Source organism: Magallana gigas, chromosome 2 (genome assembly GCF_963853765.1).
Source record: "Magallana gigas chromosome 2, xbMagGiga1.1, whole genome shotgun sequence".
Classification (NCBI taxonomy): Eukaryota; Metazoa; Mollusca; class Bivalvia; order Ostreida; family Ostreidae; genus Magallana; species Magallana gigas.
In genome coordinates, this window is record NC_088854.1 from 28,901,764 (window position 1) to 28,919,069 (window position 17,306).

Sequence of the window (17,306 nt, forward strand, 5' to 3'; positions counted from 1 at the left end):
ATTTTCATAATTCATTATAATTTACTGAAAGATGATAAGCAACTTATGCAGCATTCGTTAAATGAAAATTATGTACCTGTATAGTGTTCTACAAAATGACTGGGTGTTAAGCAAAACATTAAACAATTTTCTTTTTCTATGTAAAATTCAATAAATCTGATTTTATCACTTTTTGGTCTCATTAAAGGGTAGCTGCAATAATGTAGCCCTCTCCCGATTTTTTTTTTTTTTTTTGGGAGAGGGCTACAACTCCATAGGATCTCCGTAATGGTGCAAGTGCGGGAGTGATTCACTCCCGCAACGATTTCGTCTTAAATCGTACATAAATGACAAAAACATTTGCATTTCTTACCTGAACTCAAACATTGTAGATGTCTATGGCATAAATTAATCCAAAAATATCAAGTATAGTCTATATATCGGTTATTTTTCGTGTATGTCAACAACGAAAGTTGAATTTGTCCGCCATGTTTACTGACCTTGACCGGTTTTATTTTGGGACAGCCAATGAGAATTCAGGAGCGGATCTTGAACTGAATATAGGAATTCCCCTATTTTAAACCTAATTAACGCGGTAAATATGAATTTTCCATTATATATCATTTCCTTAAATGATGTTTAAGTGATATAACGAGGTAAGATCGATTATTTACACTGACATTCACGTTAACAAGCCCATCAAAACTCCAAGCGTACATCCCATAAAATCACGCGAGAACTGTCATGGCTGCTGAAAAAGACGACTGGTAAACATGCTGATGTGTATTATCTGGTTTTGGTTTATATACGGTTAATTTGTTCAACCTGAATTAAAAAATCATTTTATCTAAAGGAAGTCAAATATAAAATCGATCTTTTTAGACCGAAGTCAGCCGCATTAAAAAATTAATTTTGCACCATTACGGAGATCCTGTGGAATTGTAGCCCTCTCCAGTAAACATCAGATATAAAAAATCGGAGAGGGCTACATTATTGCAGCTAATTAAAGGGCTCTACCCACCAATATATTATTGGTATTTGATGAATCAATACAGTATCTTTCTTGAAATTCGATTTCACAAATAGAGGAGTTATATAAGTTTCATATTATTTTATGTGAATTATTTGTGTCATTTCATAAAAACTGGAAAACTTATTTTGGCTACAAACAGGATATATTAGAGCTAAAGATTTGGTATAAATTGATGCAAAAACAGTTCGCTTTAAATACATGTCACAAGATTACCATGTAAATCCGCACGTGACCCTGGGAAAAGTAATTGAAGAGTGGGGAAAGGAATGACAGCAAATTTGTTCACAAATTTAAAATGTGAAATACTTTTTTGACGATGAAAAAAAATACATTCCTTACAAAAAAATAACTATTATCAATAAACCTATAATTCACGAGAATAAATAAAACAGAATGTCAGTATTATCACTTTCGGGGGCTCCTCAATAGAAAACGCTAGTGTCTTTGACTACCAGCATGCCAAGCATGCTTTCGCATAAAAAAAAATTCACTTCTTGAGCAGGCTTGCAACATAACGTGATCAGGTGATAATGAATATCTAAAGCTGGGCCCGGTCAGTAAATAACTTAATTGGAAATCATTTTCTATACTTTTAAATGCATTTGAACTAAATTGTATAAATTGCTGAATGTCTCTAACTTGTGTTGATCTTCACACAGAGTTCGGGTCAAGTTTCTAACATACCAAAACCAGCATTAAAAACGGCATATATACCTCCAAGCAATTACCATACTACCATATTTTTAAAAGAAATTTAAAAGAAACTGCAAAATAAAAGTAAGATTGTAAAATATCATATACTTAAAATTAAATGCTTAGCTTCATTTATTGATCCTATCATTTTTTCAACCGGATTTGTTCAAATTTGAAAAAATTTGAAATTCAATACTAAATCCATGTAGCTTTCTATTCTTGGTTGTGTAATAAAACCTAAAGGCGTAGAGGGGCATTTCAAAATGAATATCTGGCCTTTTTTAATTTTAGTGGATGAATGTAGTTTGGGAACAAAGGTTTTTATGATTAACAAAATATCAAGCAAAAAGTGGTGGAAGTAGAAACTTTGGACAGAGTATGAACAAAGGACTGTGCGTTATGGTCAAATATCTGCCCCTGATTTCAACCAATTTTTTAATAGTAACTGTAAAAATAAAATCTTCACGACTCATTGTATAGAGGATGCCTATAACTTTAATATTGATTTTATTCATCATTGCTCATTCGCTGTTTATCTATGACGTCACCTAAATGACCTAATTCCAGCAAATTTGCAAACAAATGAAAATATTCTCATTTTTGCGCTATATTTTGCATTCGGAAGTAGAGCGCAGGTCTGCTCAAGTGCGATTTTAATGTTTGTTTTGCTTCAGATAGTTATACTTAAAAAATGGTACTTGAGCAAGCCTGCGCTGGATGTTTCCCAGTCGAAAAACCATTGGAAAACACCCATATTTTGCTGCAAAACACCAATTTATCAAAATAATGCAATCTTCATGACGTCATTCCTACATTATGACGTCACTGTGGTGATAACCTTTTACACCTTTACTTCCAATATGATTTTAACTATCTTTCACTTTAATTGTAAAGCTCTAAAACTTTGATTTTGGGGGCAAAAAATGAATAAAACCGCACATAGTCCTTTACAAAAAGAAAATCTTTCATATGTGTAAATTGTGTGCTGCGACTATGCATTTCTTTCAAAATGCATGTATGTTAATTATTATACATGTACCAATACATAGATGACCTATAACATTTTATCATCCATCTCAAAGCTGCATACATGTAAATATATAATATATAATGTACTTTACATTATTGTTCACTACTAAAAATAGACATTCAGGTGGGTTCATGCATATATTCTAAAAGTCTTAAGTTATAGAACATACTGTAAACAGAGTAAGACTTCATAGTGGCAAAAGACCCTGTACCGTTGCATGATAAAGGAACCCCTGTATCCTTATCTAATATTGTTCAAATCAAGTCTATGTTCCTATTTGTTTTCAATCAATGACTTTCTGCCAAGTACAATGTACTATACTTCTGAATTTATATTAAAACCTTCTACACAGTTAATTTAACCATGAAAATAGTACAATCTGGACTTGATTTATTCAACTGATAGACAATCCTTTAAGATTTATGCACAACCCCTTACTAAAAACACATGGATCATACTTACTGTAACTTGTACCCTGATGAACAAGTGAATGTTTAACAAATTGATGGCATCCCAGATGATACAGATAGATTCCTTCATCATAACACTTCTCCTCTGATGCGTGTATGTGGACATACCCTCCATATATAATCATATAGTTCCCCATGATCAGAGCGGTGTGTTGAGACCTCTCCTGAGGCACCCAAGCTGATCCTGGTTCCATGTTGCTAGTATATTCGATTTCTGTCCAAAACTTGTAAGCGATGTTGAAGACAAACATTTTCTTGGACAGAGTTGTGTAGCGGACTGACCGGACTGCGATGCCTCCGTAGATGATGATGGATGATGATTCTGGATGATACACTGCGGAATGTCCGTGAAGGAGACGGCTGTGAGCCCTGCCTCCAGCTAACTTGACCAAGCTCCAAGACTGCGGGTTAGATGCATTAATACTGTAGACATCCGATGAGTATTGTCCATTGGTTTTTTTCCCTCCGATGATGTAGATGATATCGTCTGCTAAGGTCATGCTGTGACCAGATAGTCCAGGAGGTTGGGAGCTATTGTTAAAATTCAGTAAAGACCAGTTACCACTGACTGTGTCAAAAAACCAGAGCTCATTGCTGTGGGAACCGTCTATTAGGATACCTCCAAACACAAATAGACCCTCATTGTATACAACCATGTTGTGGTCATATCTTGCACTAGGCCAAGGTTCAATTTTATGGATCACTTCCCATTTGCTCTCTGTAAAACAGAATCTCAGCAAATCATCTAAAACACTATTTTGCGCGTTGCCTCCAAACACATACACACATTCACTGCTCTCCAAGAAACCAGCCGTGTGATCAAATCTGTCTGTAAATTCTGTCACACTTGGCAGCAGTGTCGTCCACTTCAATTTGTCTTCCTCCCCTTGTAGGGCCATATCACAAGCGTAGCCAGCATAGCCCAGGGAACAGTTACATCCCCAGAGGCTGCGGTCCCCTGACTTAATGCACAGCCCATTAGCTGAGCAGTTCTTGGGGCACAAGTCATGCTCACAGCTTTCCCCAGTATAGTCAATATCACAGACACATGAGTTGTTGGTGCATACACCATGGCCATGGCAGCCAAATGGACAGTCAGTTATTGAGTAATTAGCTAGAAATCCCCATTTTTTGTAGTTCCTATCACTGAACATCAATACAAGCATCTGCAACAAAATTAATAGAAAACCAAACTGAATCTTTAGAATTGATTCATATTAGTAATAACATAAGTTTAGATATTTCTTTAGAAATTGATACTCATTGAAAAATAATGTTTTTGCCCTTCTGATTCAACTGAGTTTTTGCTTCATATATTTTGTGAGCAGTAGACTTTTTTTTCTGCATAGCATTTTTTTTTAAAGGGGGGGGGGGACACCAATTAAGTATGACATTGAACTATAACTTGACTTGACTAATTTAGTAATCCTGTCATTGAAATTACAGTAATTTAATCTTTCAAGACTTACTCTGCCAGATTTGGCCACCAAGGACTTTGGCAGGGTATCCCCACTGACACTGGCCAGTTTTGTGCTGTTGTACGTGTCTCCATCGTACACAAACACGTAATCAAAGGAACATTCGGTCTCTATCCTTGAGAAATCCAACTGGATGAAGGTCCTTGCATCTCCTGTTTTCAAAGAAAATGATTTGAATTTAAGTAACTTGCATTCAAAAAATATTTAAAATAATTTCTATTTTCTTCTAGAATCCTTTCAGTGGTACCCATATATACAAATACTGAAAATCTTTTGTTCTCCTCAGTAACAACAATTAATGATAAATTATGTGTAGTAAAAATGACAATAATTTTTTAATTTTCATTTTATCATTTAGTCATTAATTGAGCACATTTAGAGTAGTGCCACTGGTGGAATGTAACTCTTTGTGCATTCCTATTATAAATTCCTCAGGACTTTGAGCCATTCAGTGTAAATTTAGTATTTGTGGAGTACAAAGTTACAATGAAATAGTCATACCATATCCATGATAAATGCTAGTCTAAGAGCTCATAATCTTAAAACAGAGACTCTTGAAATAAATTAATAATCAACAAAAAGCATTTAAAGAACACTTTAAAAACACCATATAAAAAATTAACTAATTTAATATTAATTTATAATCTTTCTCTTCAATCTGATCGAAAGAAATTTTTGTCTTTGACCTTTACTCTTTTGATGACTTTCAACTTAAATTTTACATCACTAGAATTGAAGTTAAGTCATCTTTTCATGCTAAAAAAGACAGGATGTTAAACTCCATTTATAGCCTTATCTTTGATACATTAAGATACAAAGAAATTTAGATAAACTTTGATTCCGATTTAATACTGGCAGCTCCATGAATATCGTCATCAAATTATTTAATACACTGTCATGTATCAACATGTTACCATCCGTTTGTTCCATGGGAAACGTACAGCTCAATCGTTTTAATAGGGTTTTAAATCCTTTGATTTCCATTTTAATTTCTTCTTGCAATAACTAATATACAATGAAGTCTGATTTTCCCACCAGGTTCATCATAGCATATTACATAAGGCTGTCTGAAATGAATTCTACGTTTAACGTCACCTTAAACACCAAAAAACCTACAAAGGAGGCTAAATAATCTAAACATATCAAGAAATCGAGTATTAATTCAATAAAATATGTGAATCAAAATTCCGTGAAAAGCTAAGTACCCGGTAACATATACAATTATTGTTTAATTATTATATGCTCTAACAGATATGGAGACGCAGTCTGAATTATATAGCGAAAATTCACTACAAGAAAGACCAAATGGTTTCTGCTCCTGCTTACAGAATTTTTTTTATTTATTAGCTGATAAAAGTAAAACCAAATAAAACAAAAAATGATTTTAACTTTGTTGTTTTTTTTCCAGAATGGCAAACTTTTCTAAAACCTAATAAGCAGGTAACATTTAACATATAATATACTTAAAACAGCCAATTGAAAGGAAACTATTTTTTTCCTAAATTAGCTAAGATTTATTACCCTAGCTATTACCATCTTAAATGGTGTCATAAAATTATTCTGCTGTGCTAACATGTTCATATTCTTTAAATATGTATTCATTTCTACTACTTTTCAGACAAAACATAAAGTTTGCATATATTAAGATTACAAATTTTTAAGCTTAAAAAATGTTGCTTTTATTAAACGATGAAACCACATAAATCCCCTGAATTGAAATGAGTATTTTTTAAATTATTTCATACAAGTTGTAACACAACATTTGGAAAAAATTGTTTATACATGCATGATCACATGTCTCCTTAGCTGCAGGTCTGTAACTCCTGGTCTGAAAAAACTCAGATGGATGACCTGGGAGCTACAGTTCTGTGAATTTATAAATATATGCCATAACACAGTCTTTCTTTCATGAATATTTTAAAGTTTTAACTAAATTGGTAACATATGACACACTATAGGACTTGTTGAAACATTCGTCAAGTGTATATATGATACATGTATGAATCATCATAATAGTTTGAGCATCATATACCTCCATCCAAAGAGTTTTTGAATGACGGACTAGTGCTGAGACAAATGTTCAAATATTCGCGAATGAATAGTAAATTTCTAATATTCGAATGCATATATAGCATTTGAATATTCAGTAACATGTTTAACACCCAATGGCCCATATTTAGAGCTATAAAATATGCAGCATTGCGTTCTTTCGTTATGATGGAAAAGAGAAACTGGGTGTGCATGGGATCATTTCACGTTAAACGAAACAAATGATAAAGCCATTTGCATAGTTAACTCTGATCTATGACTGCAATACATGTTTACATTGAAAGTAAAAGCAGGGTGTACATCGTACGGAGACAGACATTCTGGATTTTTATTCATATTACTAATAGATGATGAAGAAATAATTTGCTGAAAGGTTTGAACAAGGGAGCGTGTTAATATCGAAAGTTACATCGTAAAGGTTTTTTTTCAAAGATGTATAATATAATTTGTTTTTTAATTTTAGATATACAAGAAATTTTCCAAAATTAAGGTCGTTATTGGGTTTTTTAAATACTATAATCAAACATTCAAACATAGCAGAAATATTTGGACCAACTTACAAAATTACCAATTGGTCTCAAAGAGTAGTAAGGACTGCAGTATTTTATTATAGAAGTATTATTATAGAAGTAATAAATCTTTTGATTGTAGTTGATGGAGATTAATTCAAAAAAAATTTAAAACATTATTTGCATACAAAATGAATGCACACCTAATTCAATGGATACTCATAGTGTCAACTTCGAACTGACATGTTTCAGCAATCTACACATACAATCACATAGTAATATAAACTATCAAACAATACCTTATAGATGACGTCTACGAATATTCCAATACGAATCGAACAGCACTCACAAATATTCAAAAAATTGATTTATGGTATTCGTTTCAGCACTATGACAAACACTTTATTAATTAAAACTCAATTTCACTTCAATTTAGATGTTGTGTATCTTATTTCGAGTGGTTTCAACAAAATCTTCTAAAGGTAACCTCAAAAAATTTGTAAGACATTTCCCTTTTATTTCCTGTTGAAACTTATCATTTCTTTAAATTTCGAAAAATCCATCTTGTTGAAAAAATTTAGGCCTTGAAAGGGATGTTGTTCTTAATTGTTCAACTTGTAAGGCCAAAAAATATTTATACCTGCATATGATAAACATGGGAGTAAATCAGTCCATGTATTTTGTTTAATTCATAAAGTAATATTATTTATATTATATTTATATATAAAATTATCTTTGTGTGAGATATATTTGCTTGGACATTCAGTCTATGCAAAAAGATCCAGCTGGGCTGACTGCTGAAATATCCATACAATTAAGGTGCCAGGAGTCTCCAAATACAGTGTAAAATACTGTTCATGATGTCATTTTCAATATCACGGGTAAATAACAAAAATCTAATTGCTACAAAAATAAATTAGCAACTAATTAATAGTGATACATTCTTAGTTTTATCATAATATTAGATTTATGATTTCTTAAATATTATTTATTCTTAAAAATAAATAATGTATGCTTTATCTTTATGCTGATATTTTTTCCACAATGGGTGTGACTATATTTATTCCCATGCTTACAAGAGTTACGACAGTTCGGTTTGTTTTTGTTTATTACACTAATCTGTCCAAACTTCGACAGTGTTCTTGACACCTGAGTAAACCTTACCCTTGATCAGCCATTCACAGCGTGCAAAGTTATTGTAAGTGGGGCCGCTATTCCCCACCGTGATGGTCCCAGTTTTGCTGGTCAGAATCACACGTTCGTGTGTACAACCTCCTGAACTTTGTGCTTCGTTGATATGCAAATACCACAACAAGAAAAGAGTTTTAAGGGATGTGACAGCTCCCTTGAAACCAGGAGCCATTTTCCCATCCCTATCAGCTGATAACCCATTTAATAAATTCAGGTCTGTTTAAGTCCTCTTGAGTGCATTCAGATATGGTCATGCTCCAATTTTTTTTTCGAGTTGTGTATCAGGCTCTACAGATGATTTAAATCCGTTTCAAGCGAGATGTAACGGTTATCTTCTGAACTCAACAACAGATGAAGATTGTATTTGGGTTTGCATCCATTTTTTCCATAACATCTACGCACAGGATATTATCTTGGTGTTGATTGGACAAATATTTGTCAAATATTATAAATACAAAGTTGAAGAAGAGCGAGATACCTTTTTCCGAACAAGATTAGTTGGGGGGAGGGGGGGGGGGTCGGGCGAATTTTACTTAAATAAATATAACCGTTTTCATCATCATTTATTTTTTTTATAAATATCTCTAAACTTTTCAACAGTGTTCAATATTTGACCTGCTGATCTGACTTATTATTTTTCCCAGTTCAGAACTTTTATAGAAACAACTGCAACTCGAAGCGTAAAACAATTTAAAAGATATTTAGAAAGTCAAGTCATACCCGAAAAAGTCTGGGATTTTGTTTTCTAGATTTGTTTATCAATGCTTAATACAAAGCTAACCACAAGTTTTCTCGGTCCATTTTGTCATTTTTCTAGACAGACTCTGGCCAGCGATAAGTCCGTCTGAATTCCTTTGGAGTCAAACACCATCAAACGTTGTTTACCGTTAGATGTTTGTTTACTTTTGTCTGATTTCTACTAATGAAGCCGCCGGGGTGGATTTATCCGCCTTAAAGCGCTCTCACACGATAATCGCACCTGTCGGTCGTGCACGACGTCATAATAGCGACAGACAGATAAGACACAAAGCATTATTACCTGTGTACAATTGACAGCAATTAAGCAGGCGATTATCTACACAATTGTATGGTTTTCATTTCTGATTATTGTGATTCACTATGAGGCTGAAACTCCAATTCCAGACGGACAAATTATCAATCAAATCGTCTTACGCCGCCTGCATATATTATTGGTTAAAATACACATGTCGTAGGCCTGAAAAATTATGATAAACAGGTTGTGACACTTATACCACCACCCCGCTGTGTTATAAATACGGCCTCTGAGCTACCCGTCCAGCAGTTGATTATATCGACTCATTCAGAAGACCGTTTTCAGCTGACTCCCTTACTTATCTTCTAAGCATGAATGCTGATACTTCTGCCTTCCCTTCTCCAAACTCACAACTTTCGGATGCTTTGAATTCCCAGCGCCAACTTTCGACTATGATATCAGGTATGCATGAAGATGAAAAAAGGAAATAATTTGTTGCTTTTTATTTATTTATTTATTTATTAAAGATTTTCTCTGTAAAAAAAATATTTATTTCATATCTGCACACGTGTGCAATATTGTAAAAAAAAAAAAAAAAAAAAAAAAAAAAAAGAGTTAAACATCAAGTTTTTATTATATAATTCCTTTTCCTTGTAGATGCCCCCAAGTGCGTTCGATGTTCATTGAAAATTTATGATCACACACTGGTGTCCTTTAGTGAGCAGTTTTGGCACAAGTCGTGTTTTCGCTGCATGATTTGCCACAGAGAACTCAATGATGCCTGCTTCTCCAATGGCAAAGAGCTGTACTGTACAGAAGATTTTGCAAGGTGAGAATAATCCCTTTTTTTTTTCATTCATCACATTATTTTATATTTCAAGTGGGTCTTCAGTTGTTTTTATTCTTTTATCATTATTATTTCTCTCGTCCTTTTTATTCATATTAAGAATTGCAAGAGACGACGACATTTAAGATAAATCTGAATTTACTAAATAGTTGATCCTATTATTCATAATTCATGATAGTTGTGCTTCAACCTCCACAGCTTCAATCACACAAACTTATTAACGTTTTACTCTACACAAGTCTCAAATTCTGTATCTTATCTCCAATTATAGTGCACTGCAGTGTCACAAATGATAAAAAAAAGCTTAAATATGAAAAAAAATTTACAAATAACTTGTTCTTAATTGTTATGAATATGTGTTTTATTTGAACAATATAAAATATATCATTTAAAGACATTTTAAGATCTTATGATCTTAGGCCAACCACCACCACCACCCCCCCCCCCCCCTCCACGCACCCACCCACTCACATATTAATAATCTATTTACTGTTTCCCTTTTTTCTGTCAGAATCTATCGATCTGAATGCGCTGGGTGTTCGAAAAATCTGAGCCCTTCTGACATCGTGAGAAGAGTGTTTGGTAGCTTATACCACGAGACCTGCTTCAAGTGCACGCTCTGTGACCGTGCCGTGGAAACGGGGGACAGGGTGTACCTCAGGGACGACAACAAACTCATCTGTGAGGAAGACTACGCTAGTCTACGCGGGCGAGGTAAAGTTCTAGGAGTCCTTTGATAAATAAAACAAAAACAAAACCATTTTTTGTAGAAATTAGATGAATTTAATTAAAAAAACGAGAAATAAATCAGTAAATCGATTGATTTTTTTATTTATACAAAAATTAATTTATGATTCAACGTTAAATTTATAACAGTTATAATAGTATTTTCTGAAATCGTGCGCGTACAATTGGTTTACTGGTCTTTACCTTCATATCCCGCATGAATCACCAAAGAAAGTATTTTGTTTAGAAATCTAACTAAAAGCAGACACACTGCATCATATAAATTAATGTTAAAGAGACATGGTGGCGCACAAACCCACGGAATTACCAAATATCGAATTTTTACACGATTTCCACTAACATATATTTTATATTTCATTTGAAAAGATGAATTTTTAAAATTAATAAATGACCCAATACTTAAAAACAAATTACAAATACGGAATTACAAGCACCCACCGTGGTGTTAATTAAGTGCCAATTTTTATTATCAGTAGAAATGTCTTTGTTTGCAAATAATTAATAAGTGCGATTCAATTCATTTCTGTATTTACTCCAGATCAGTTCATTGGTAATTGAGGTTCATGTTCAACATAAGTATATACAACTGAACAAAAAAAAAACAAGCAAGGATTTAATCCTTTATTAACCCCAAACCAGGCTACTTGTACATGTATATATAAGATATATATTTTTAAAAATTCAGGAGGAACGTTTGTATCAAAATTCAGACGAATGGGAATTACTCTAAACCCATGTCACATTCCAAATGCCCCCTTTTTTACTTAATAGATGAATTACTTTTATCGTATTTTTCTTACTGAATTATATTCTTTTTAGACGAGCTGGACAATCCTTTACACCCAGAAAACATACGATCTCTTGTAAATGAGCAACAAGCGGACATTCTGAGTCAAACATACGCGAACAACCCCACGCCGTCTCTGACCAAATGCCGAGAGCTGAGATCGGAAACAGGGCTCCGGATAGACACTATCCAGACTTGGTTCCGTGAAAAGAGATTTCGAGATAAGAGGTTCATGGAGAACGACGAAAAGATTTCGTACGGTAAGGAAAGCAATATTTAAAATATCACTGTAGTATTGAAGACAGATGTAAGTCTTAATCATCCTTAATGCGCGAGATTCATTAGTAATTCATTTATATCAACAGTGGGGGTTTTTAATTTTCAATGGGATTTTTCCTGTACGTTTATTTTATCTTTTTTGTCAGGTCCATCCAGCGAATTTTTCTCCTTGTTAAAAAAGGCCTTCGCTCATGACTTCATTCCTCCAAACGTAGAGCTGACCCCAGACGTAATTTGCAATGGAGAGGTTCTGCTCGATCACCTGCCACAATCAGCATCGGTAACATACTCGTGGGTTCCGATAACCCCGAACCGACCATGGGTGCACTGCAACTCATCGTAAATTCATAGAGCGGGAACTGCAAATTTCTCTGAAAGATAATTTTCTGAGCACTGCAATTCTCAAGATAATTATCTTAGCACTGCAACTCCTAAGATAATTATCTGAGCACTGCAACTCCTAAGATAATTGTCTGAGCACTGCAACTCTTAAGATGATTATCTGAGCACTGCAACTCCTACGATATTTATCTGAGCACTGCAACTCCTAAGATATTTATCAGACCACTCAAACTCTCCAGATATCTATCGAAGCTCTGCAAGTCCTGAGATATTTATCTAGGCATTGTTACTACTGATATACTTTTCAATGCATGTACTGCAACTCGATCTTAGATATTTATCTACACATCGTAAATTCCCAACTATTTATCTTAACTCTTCAACTCGTGGCGTATTTGTATCTAGCCATTGTTGGCATTGCAACTTCTTGTATAATTATATAGACATCGCAATTTCTATGATATTTACCCAATTTAAGGGTAGCAACTATCGGGTATTCATCTAAGCCACCCCAACTCATTGGATATAATTCAATGCAGTTTTAAGTGCAACTCGTATAATATTTATCTACACACAGGTCAGCCGCTCGCCTTATATATATTCACATGCTCAAGGTCTTTGAATAAGGTCAATAGTTAGTAATATATATTTATCAAGGGAGCATAAATCTGAATCTCGCCATCGATTTGTGTAAGATGGAATACAACTGGTTTATCTTAATATCATTTGTATTGTATTGTATTGTATTGTTACATGTAAGTGTTAATTGCTTGAACTTTATCTAGCATAAATAGGCATTTAAAATAAAGTCGGTCTTTGAATAAGGTCAATAGTTAGTAATATATATTTATCAAGGGAGCATAAATCTGAATCTCGCCATCGATTTGTGTAAGATGGAATACAACTGGTTTATCTTAATATCATTTGTATTGTATTGTATTGTATTGTTACATGTAAGTGTTAATTGCTTGAACTTTATCTAGCATAAATAGGCATTTAAAATAAAGTTATTTAAATATGTTCTTATTCTGTTGTATCATATGTTTTTACATGTTTGTTAATGTACGTTGATGTGTTTTAAATAAAATTTGGTGCACACTTGTAGCTATATTTCTCGTTATTATTATTTTTTTTTTAACATTTTGAGTACAGTCGCCCTCTCAATATCGATTACTATTTATAAAAATTATAATACCATATTATGAATTAGAATTGTGTGTAGCGAAATTTTGTAGACCATGTACATACTGTAATTGAAATAAGACTTTTCAAGAACGGTCATCAAAACTGCGTGTGTTAACAAATAACCTATATAATTTCTTGATACATATTGTATATTAGAATGAGAATATTACTTTACTTTACTAGTTTGCAAACCTAATATCATACCGTGTTTTAAAATATCATATTGATTAACGTATTTTACTGTCACATTACATGTAACCAGTGATATGCAAAAAAATAGAAAAAACTGAAAGTATTCGAAAGCGGTTAGCAAACTTGTTTTCATATGTTGGGAATACATGCGTTAAAATTTCAATTTGGGGCAATATGCAATTCCATTACAAGTTTCCCCATTAAAATTTACGCTTGAAGTTTTTATCATGAAGTTGTGGTTAACCCTTTGTCGATATTTTCTTTTTCTTTCAAAGTACTAATCCAGTAAACGATTTAATTGTTGTCATTAAACATGTCTTTTTATTACTCAGTTCAAAAGAGAGCAAAACGCTTGCTTCATTAAGGGGTACGTGCGGCCATCTTGTACTTTTGAGGATAAGAATGTAAACATTTCTTAAACTCGCTTGTTTCTGCCCAAAACTGGCCAAAAATGTTGCCAAAAAACATAAAAGCAATAAATATGAAGCCCAACATATCATTTTGTTTGAAAAATATGCATACAAGAACAGGGCAATGCCTTTTTAATAATTCAGAACAGCTGTCTAACTGCGCAGCTACAGACTTATTTTGAAGATTTAAAAAAAAAAAAAAATGAAGGTGCCGCCTTTACAACCATTTGTTGAGAAAAAGTTTGAATTTTGCTTATTTAAGTGGTACCCTATTCTTATCAGTCGGCATGGGATCTATTTTTAGAGCAAGAAAAATCTAGTCTATACTTAGAACTCCTGGGTCTATGGAGACACATTAATGTTTTATTTTCATAGAAAAAATAAATGTCAATTCAAGAAAATCCGTGTTGAATTTGATATACATCTCTATACCTGTCCCGTTTTGTTTTATGGGGATGTTTTAGTTCTATGAAAGTAAAGCTAAGTAAATTCTTTTTAATAGTGAGATAGGGGTCTAAAAAAGCGATTGTCTTAATTTAAAAAAGTATACGTCATATTTCAATGAGAACATACTTGCAATGTACCTCCATAGACACAGACAAATATATCTTGTGATTTTTTAGGCCCATATTAAGAATAGGGTACCTTTCTTTGAGACAAAGTTACAACATCCCCCTTAAACAGTACAATAACTATACTAGTTTAAAGTGGAGATAGTTTGTCATTTTTGGTCAAACTGAGGCACATATCAAAGTAGCCTAGCATTGGGTACTCTCAGTTCTTTGATTCAACATTGGTAGCTTATGTTGCACGACTTAAAAGCGTTTGGCGTATATTTGCTGAAAAATATTGGCCCGGATATGCCTTACGTTACCTTTATCATTTCCCTATTTTATGATTTTAAAATACATGTACATTCAATATAATGTTTTTTTATTTATTTAATGCTGTATTTTTGTTGCCATTGGGTTTTCAGGAACAAAAAGTGGATTCCCAACAAATTGCCCACCAGTTTTGAATAAGAATTTGTATCCATAATCTAAATATTGTAGGTTAAACAGGTCGAGACCACTATATTTTGTGACGTCGGCATAAATTTGCATACTAAATTAGGCATCTGTTTACTTTTATCGACAAACCAATCAGGTGAATGAGTTGCAAGGCATTGTGGGCTACTACAAGTTTCAGTGTATACAAAGCGTATTGAAAATATATACCATTTTGAATTGTCTTTTGGAAACTCATTTTGAATGACTTTTCAGAATTTATTAAAGTAATATGGACAATTATTTCTGAACTTCAATTTCTATGCTCACATTTAAAAAATATTGCATATGAGGACTTATATCAACCTATTCAAATACCCCATTGTCAATGTTCAAAAGAGAGGTACGTCCTATTGAATTGAAAGCAGTGGGTACTGTTTTTTTTTCACGTGATACCCCATATTTGGGACAACATTAGTAGAACGCTCGTTGATATTTCCTTCAGGGACATTCATCAGAATGCTTAACGAACAAACTACTGTATGCTGCATATAGCTTGCGCTTTTGCGTTTGTATATTTGTGCATTTCTACTACCATGGCTATTTACGTATGTTAAAAATGTATAGTTACCTGTATTTATTTCTAGTGCACAATGATAAAGTCACCAATACACAAATGTGATGGGTTTTTTTCTTATCAAAATATGTTTGTACTTGTATGCGTATGTTTGTCAGTCGTTTGATACTGATCATTTTTGAAGCCACAATTAATCAACTAAAACAACAGTATTTTTTAATGTGAGCATGGAACAAAGTTAATGGTACGTAATCTTTCCTTTTTTACCTTCTAAAGTAAAAATCAAGATGTACAAACATCCCGGCAAGCAATTAAATATTGTGTTTAAAACAGACAAATACCACGTGCGTTTGTTGAATCGTAAACACGTTATAGACCGTCATGCATTGCAACTCATTCTCTGGATTGGAGAATCTGTTTGCCAAAAATACTGTCAAGTGTTAAATAATGCTATCCAAATAAGGTAGTGTACCCGACCTGTTAAAGTTATAATAGTTTCCTGTATCTTTAATTAAAAAGCTCTTTATCAAAACGATATTAAGTTATACATATATAGAGATGGCTACGACTACCCACCCCGTAATTAATGTTTTTAATCAAATATTTTTTGATATATAAAATATTTGTTATAATAAAAAAATATACTTTTTGATATCAGAAAAATATCAGAAATTCGAATTCTCGTTATCAGAAACTAATTTTCCAATTTCAAAAGAATGAATTCTTGATGTCAGAAAATCATTTTTGATACATGTATATCAAAACATCGTTTTATATTTTCTGATTCCAGAAAATCGATTTAATATATCAGAAATAAGACCAACATAAAATTACTACATGTATCAATTTAATAAATGCTCCGTGTGACGCAACCTTCAGCCCCGTCAGAAAATGTGTTTCAAACCCGTTAATGAATGTTTAAAATTAATAAAAATTAACAAATAAATTTTAAATTTAATTTCATTTTGGCAAGTTCGTCCATCAATACAAATGATTGGCATTGTTTTTGTTATTTTTTGGTTTTGTTTTTTTGGTTTTTTTTGGTGTGTTTTTTGTGAGTTGCTGTGAGTATTAAAACTATCCTTAAGAAAATAATGGCGACGCATAATACACGGCGGAAGCGTGCTAGGGCCGCAGAGGTACTTTTTATTAAATTGTTTTAACAAAATATGATTATGAATTTCTTATATCAAATTATAAATTTGTTAAAAAAATTACTTTGTAATAACAAATCATAATTTGTTATAACAAGTTATAATTTGTTATAACAAATTAATAACCTGTTATAACAAATTATGAACATGATTTGTTAAAAAAAAATTAGTAAATTTGTTAACACAAATTACAATGTAGTAATTTGTTACAACAAAAATTACAAATTGATAAGTTGTTATAACATAACATTAATTGATACACTATCAATTTGTTAAAACAATTTAGCAATTTGTTGTAACAAATTACAAAATATTAATTTATCAAATTGATAATTTGATTAAACAATTTAGTAATTTGCTATATCGGAAGGAAG

The 17,306-nt window shown here is 32.7% G+C and overlaps 2 protein-coding genes across 2 annotated transcripts in view; one reads left to right on the forward strand and one right to left on the reverse strand.

Moving 5' to 3' along the window:
* LOC105325693 (multiple epidermal growth factor-like domains protein 8) overlaps positions 1 to 8,851 on the reverse strand; it is a 93,456-nt gene extending 84,605 nt beyond the window's left edge. The window contains exons 1-3 of the mRNA XM_034448320.2: positions 8,406 to 8,851; positions 4,675 to 4,835; positions 3,198 to 4,371 (exon numbers count right to left, since the gene is read on the reverse strand). Of these exons, the coding sequence (XP_034304211.2) occupies positions 3,198 to 4,371; positions 4,675 to 4,835; positions 8,406 to 8,604 (1,534 nt within the window). The 5' untranslated portion in view covers positions 8,605 to 8,851. The remainder of the gene's footprint in view (positions 1 to 3,197; positions 4,372 to 4,674; positions 4,836 to 8,405) is intronic.
* Positions 8,852 to 9,343: 492 nt separating this feature from the next.
* LOC105335241 (LIM/homeobox protein Lhx3) lies at positions 9,344 to 13,443 on the forward strand. Its single transcript, XM_034448321.2, has 5 exons — positions 9,344 to 9,888; positions 10,084 to 10,255; positions 10,785 to 10,987; positions 11,840 to 12,067; positions 12,233 to 13,443. Exons 1-5 carry the CDS (start codon positions 9,798 to 9,800, stop codon positions 12,427 to 12,429), a joined length of 891 nt encoding a protein of 296 aa, XP_034304212.2. The 5' UTR covers positions 9,344 to 9,797; the 3' UTR covers positions 12,430 to 13,443.
* Positions 13,444 to 17,306: the final 3,863 nt, after the last annotated feature.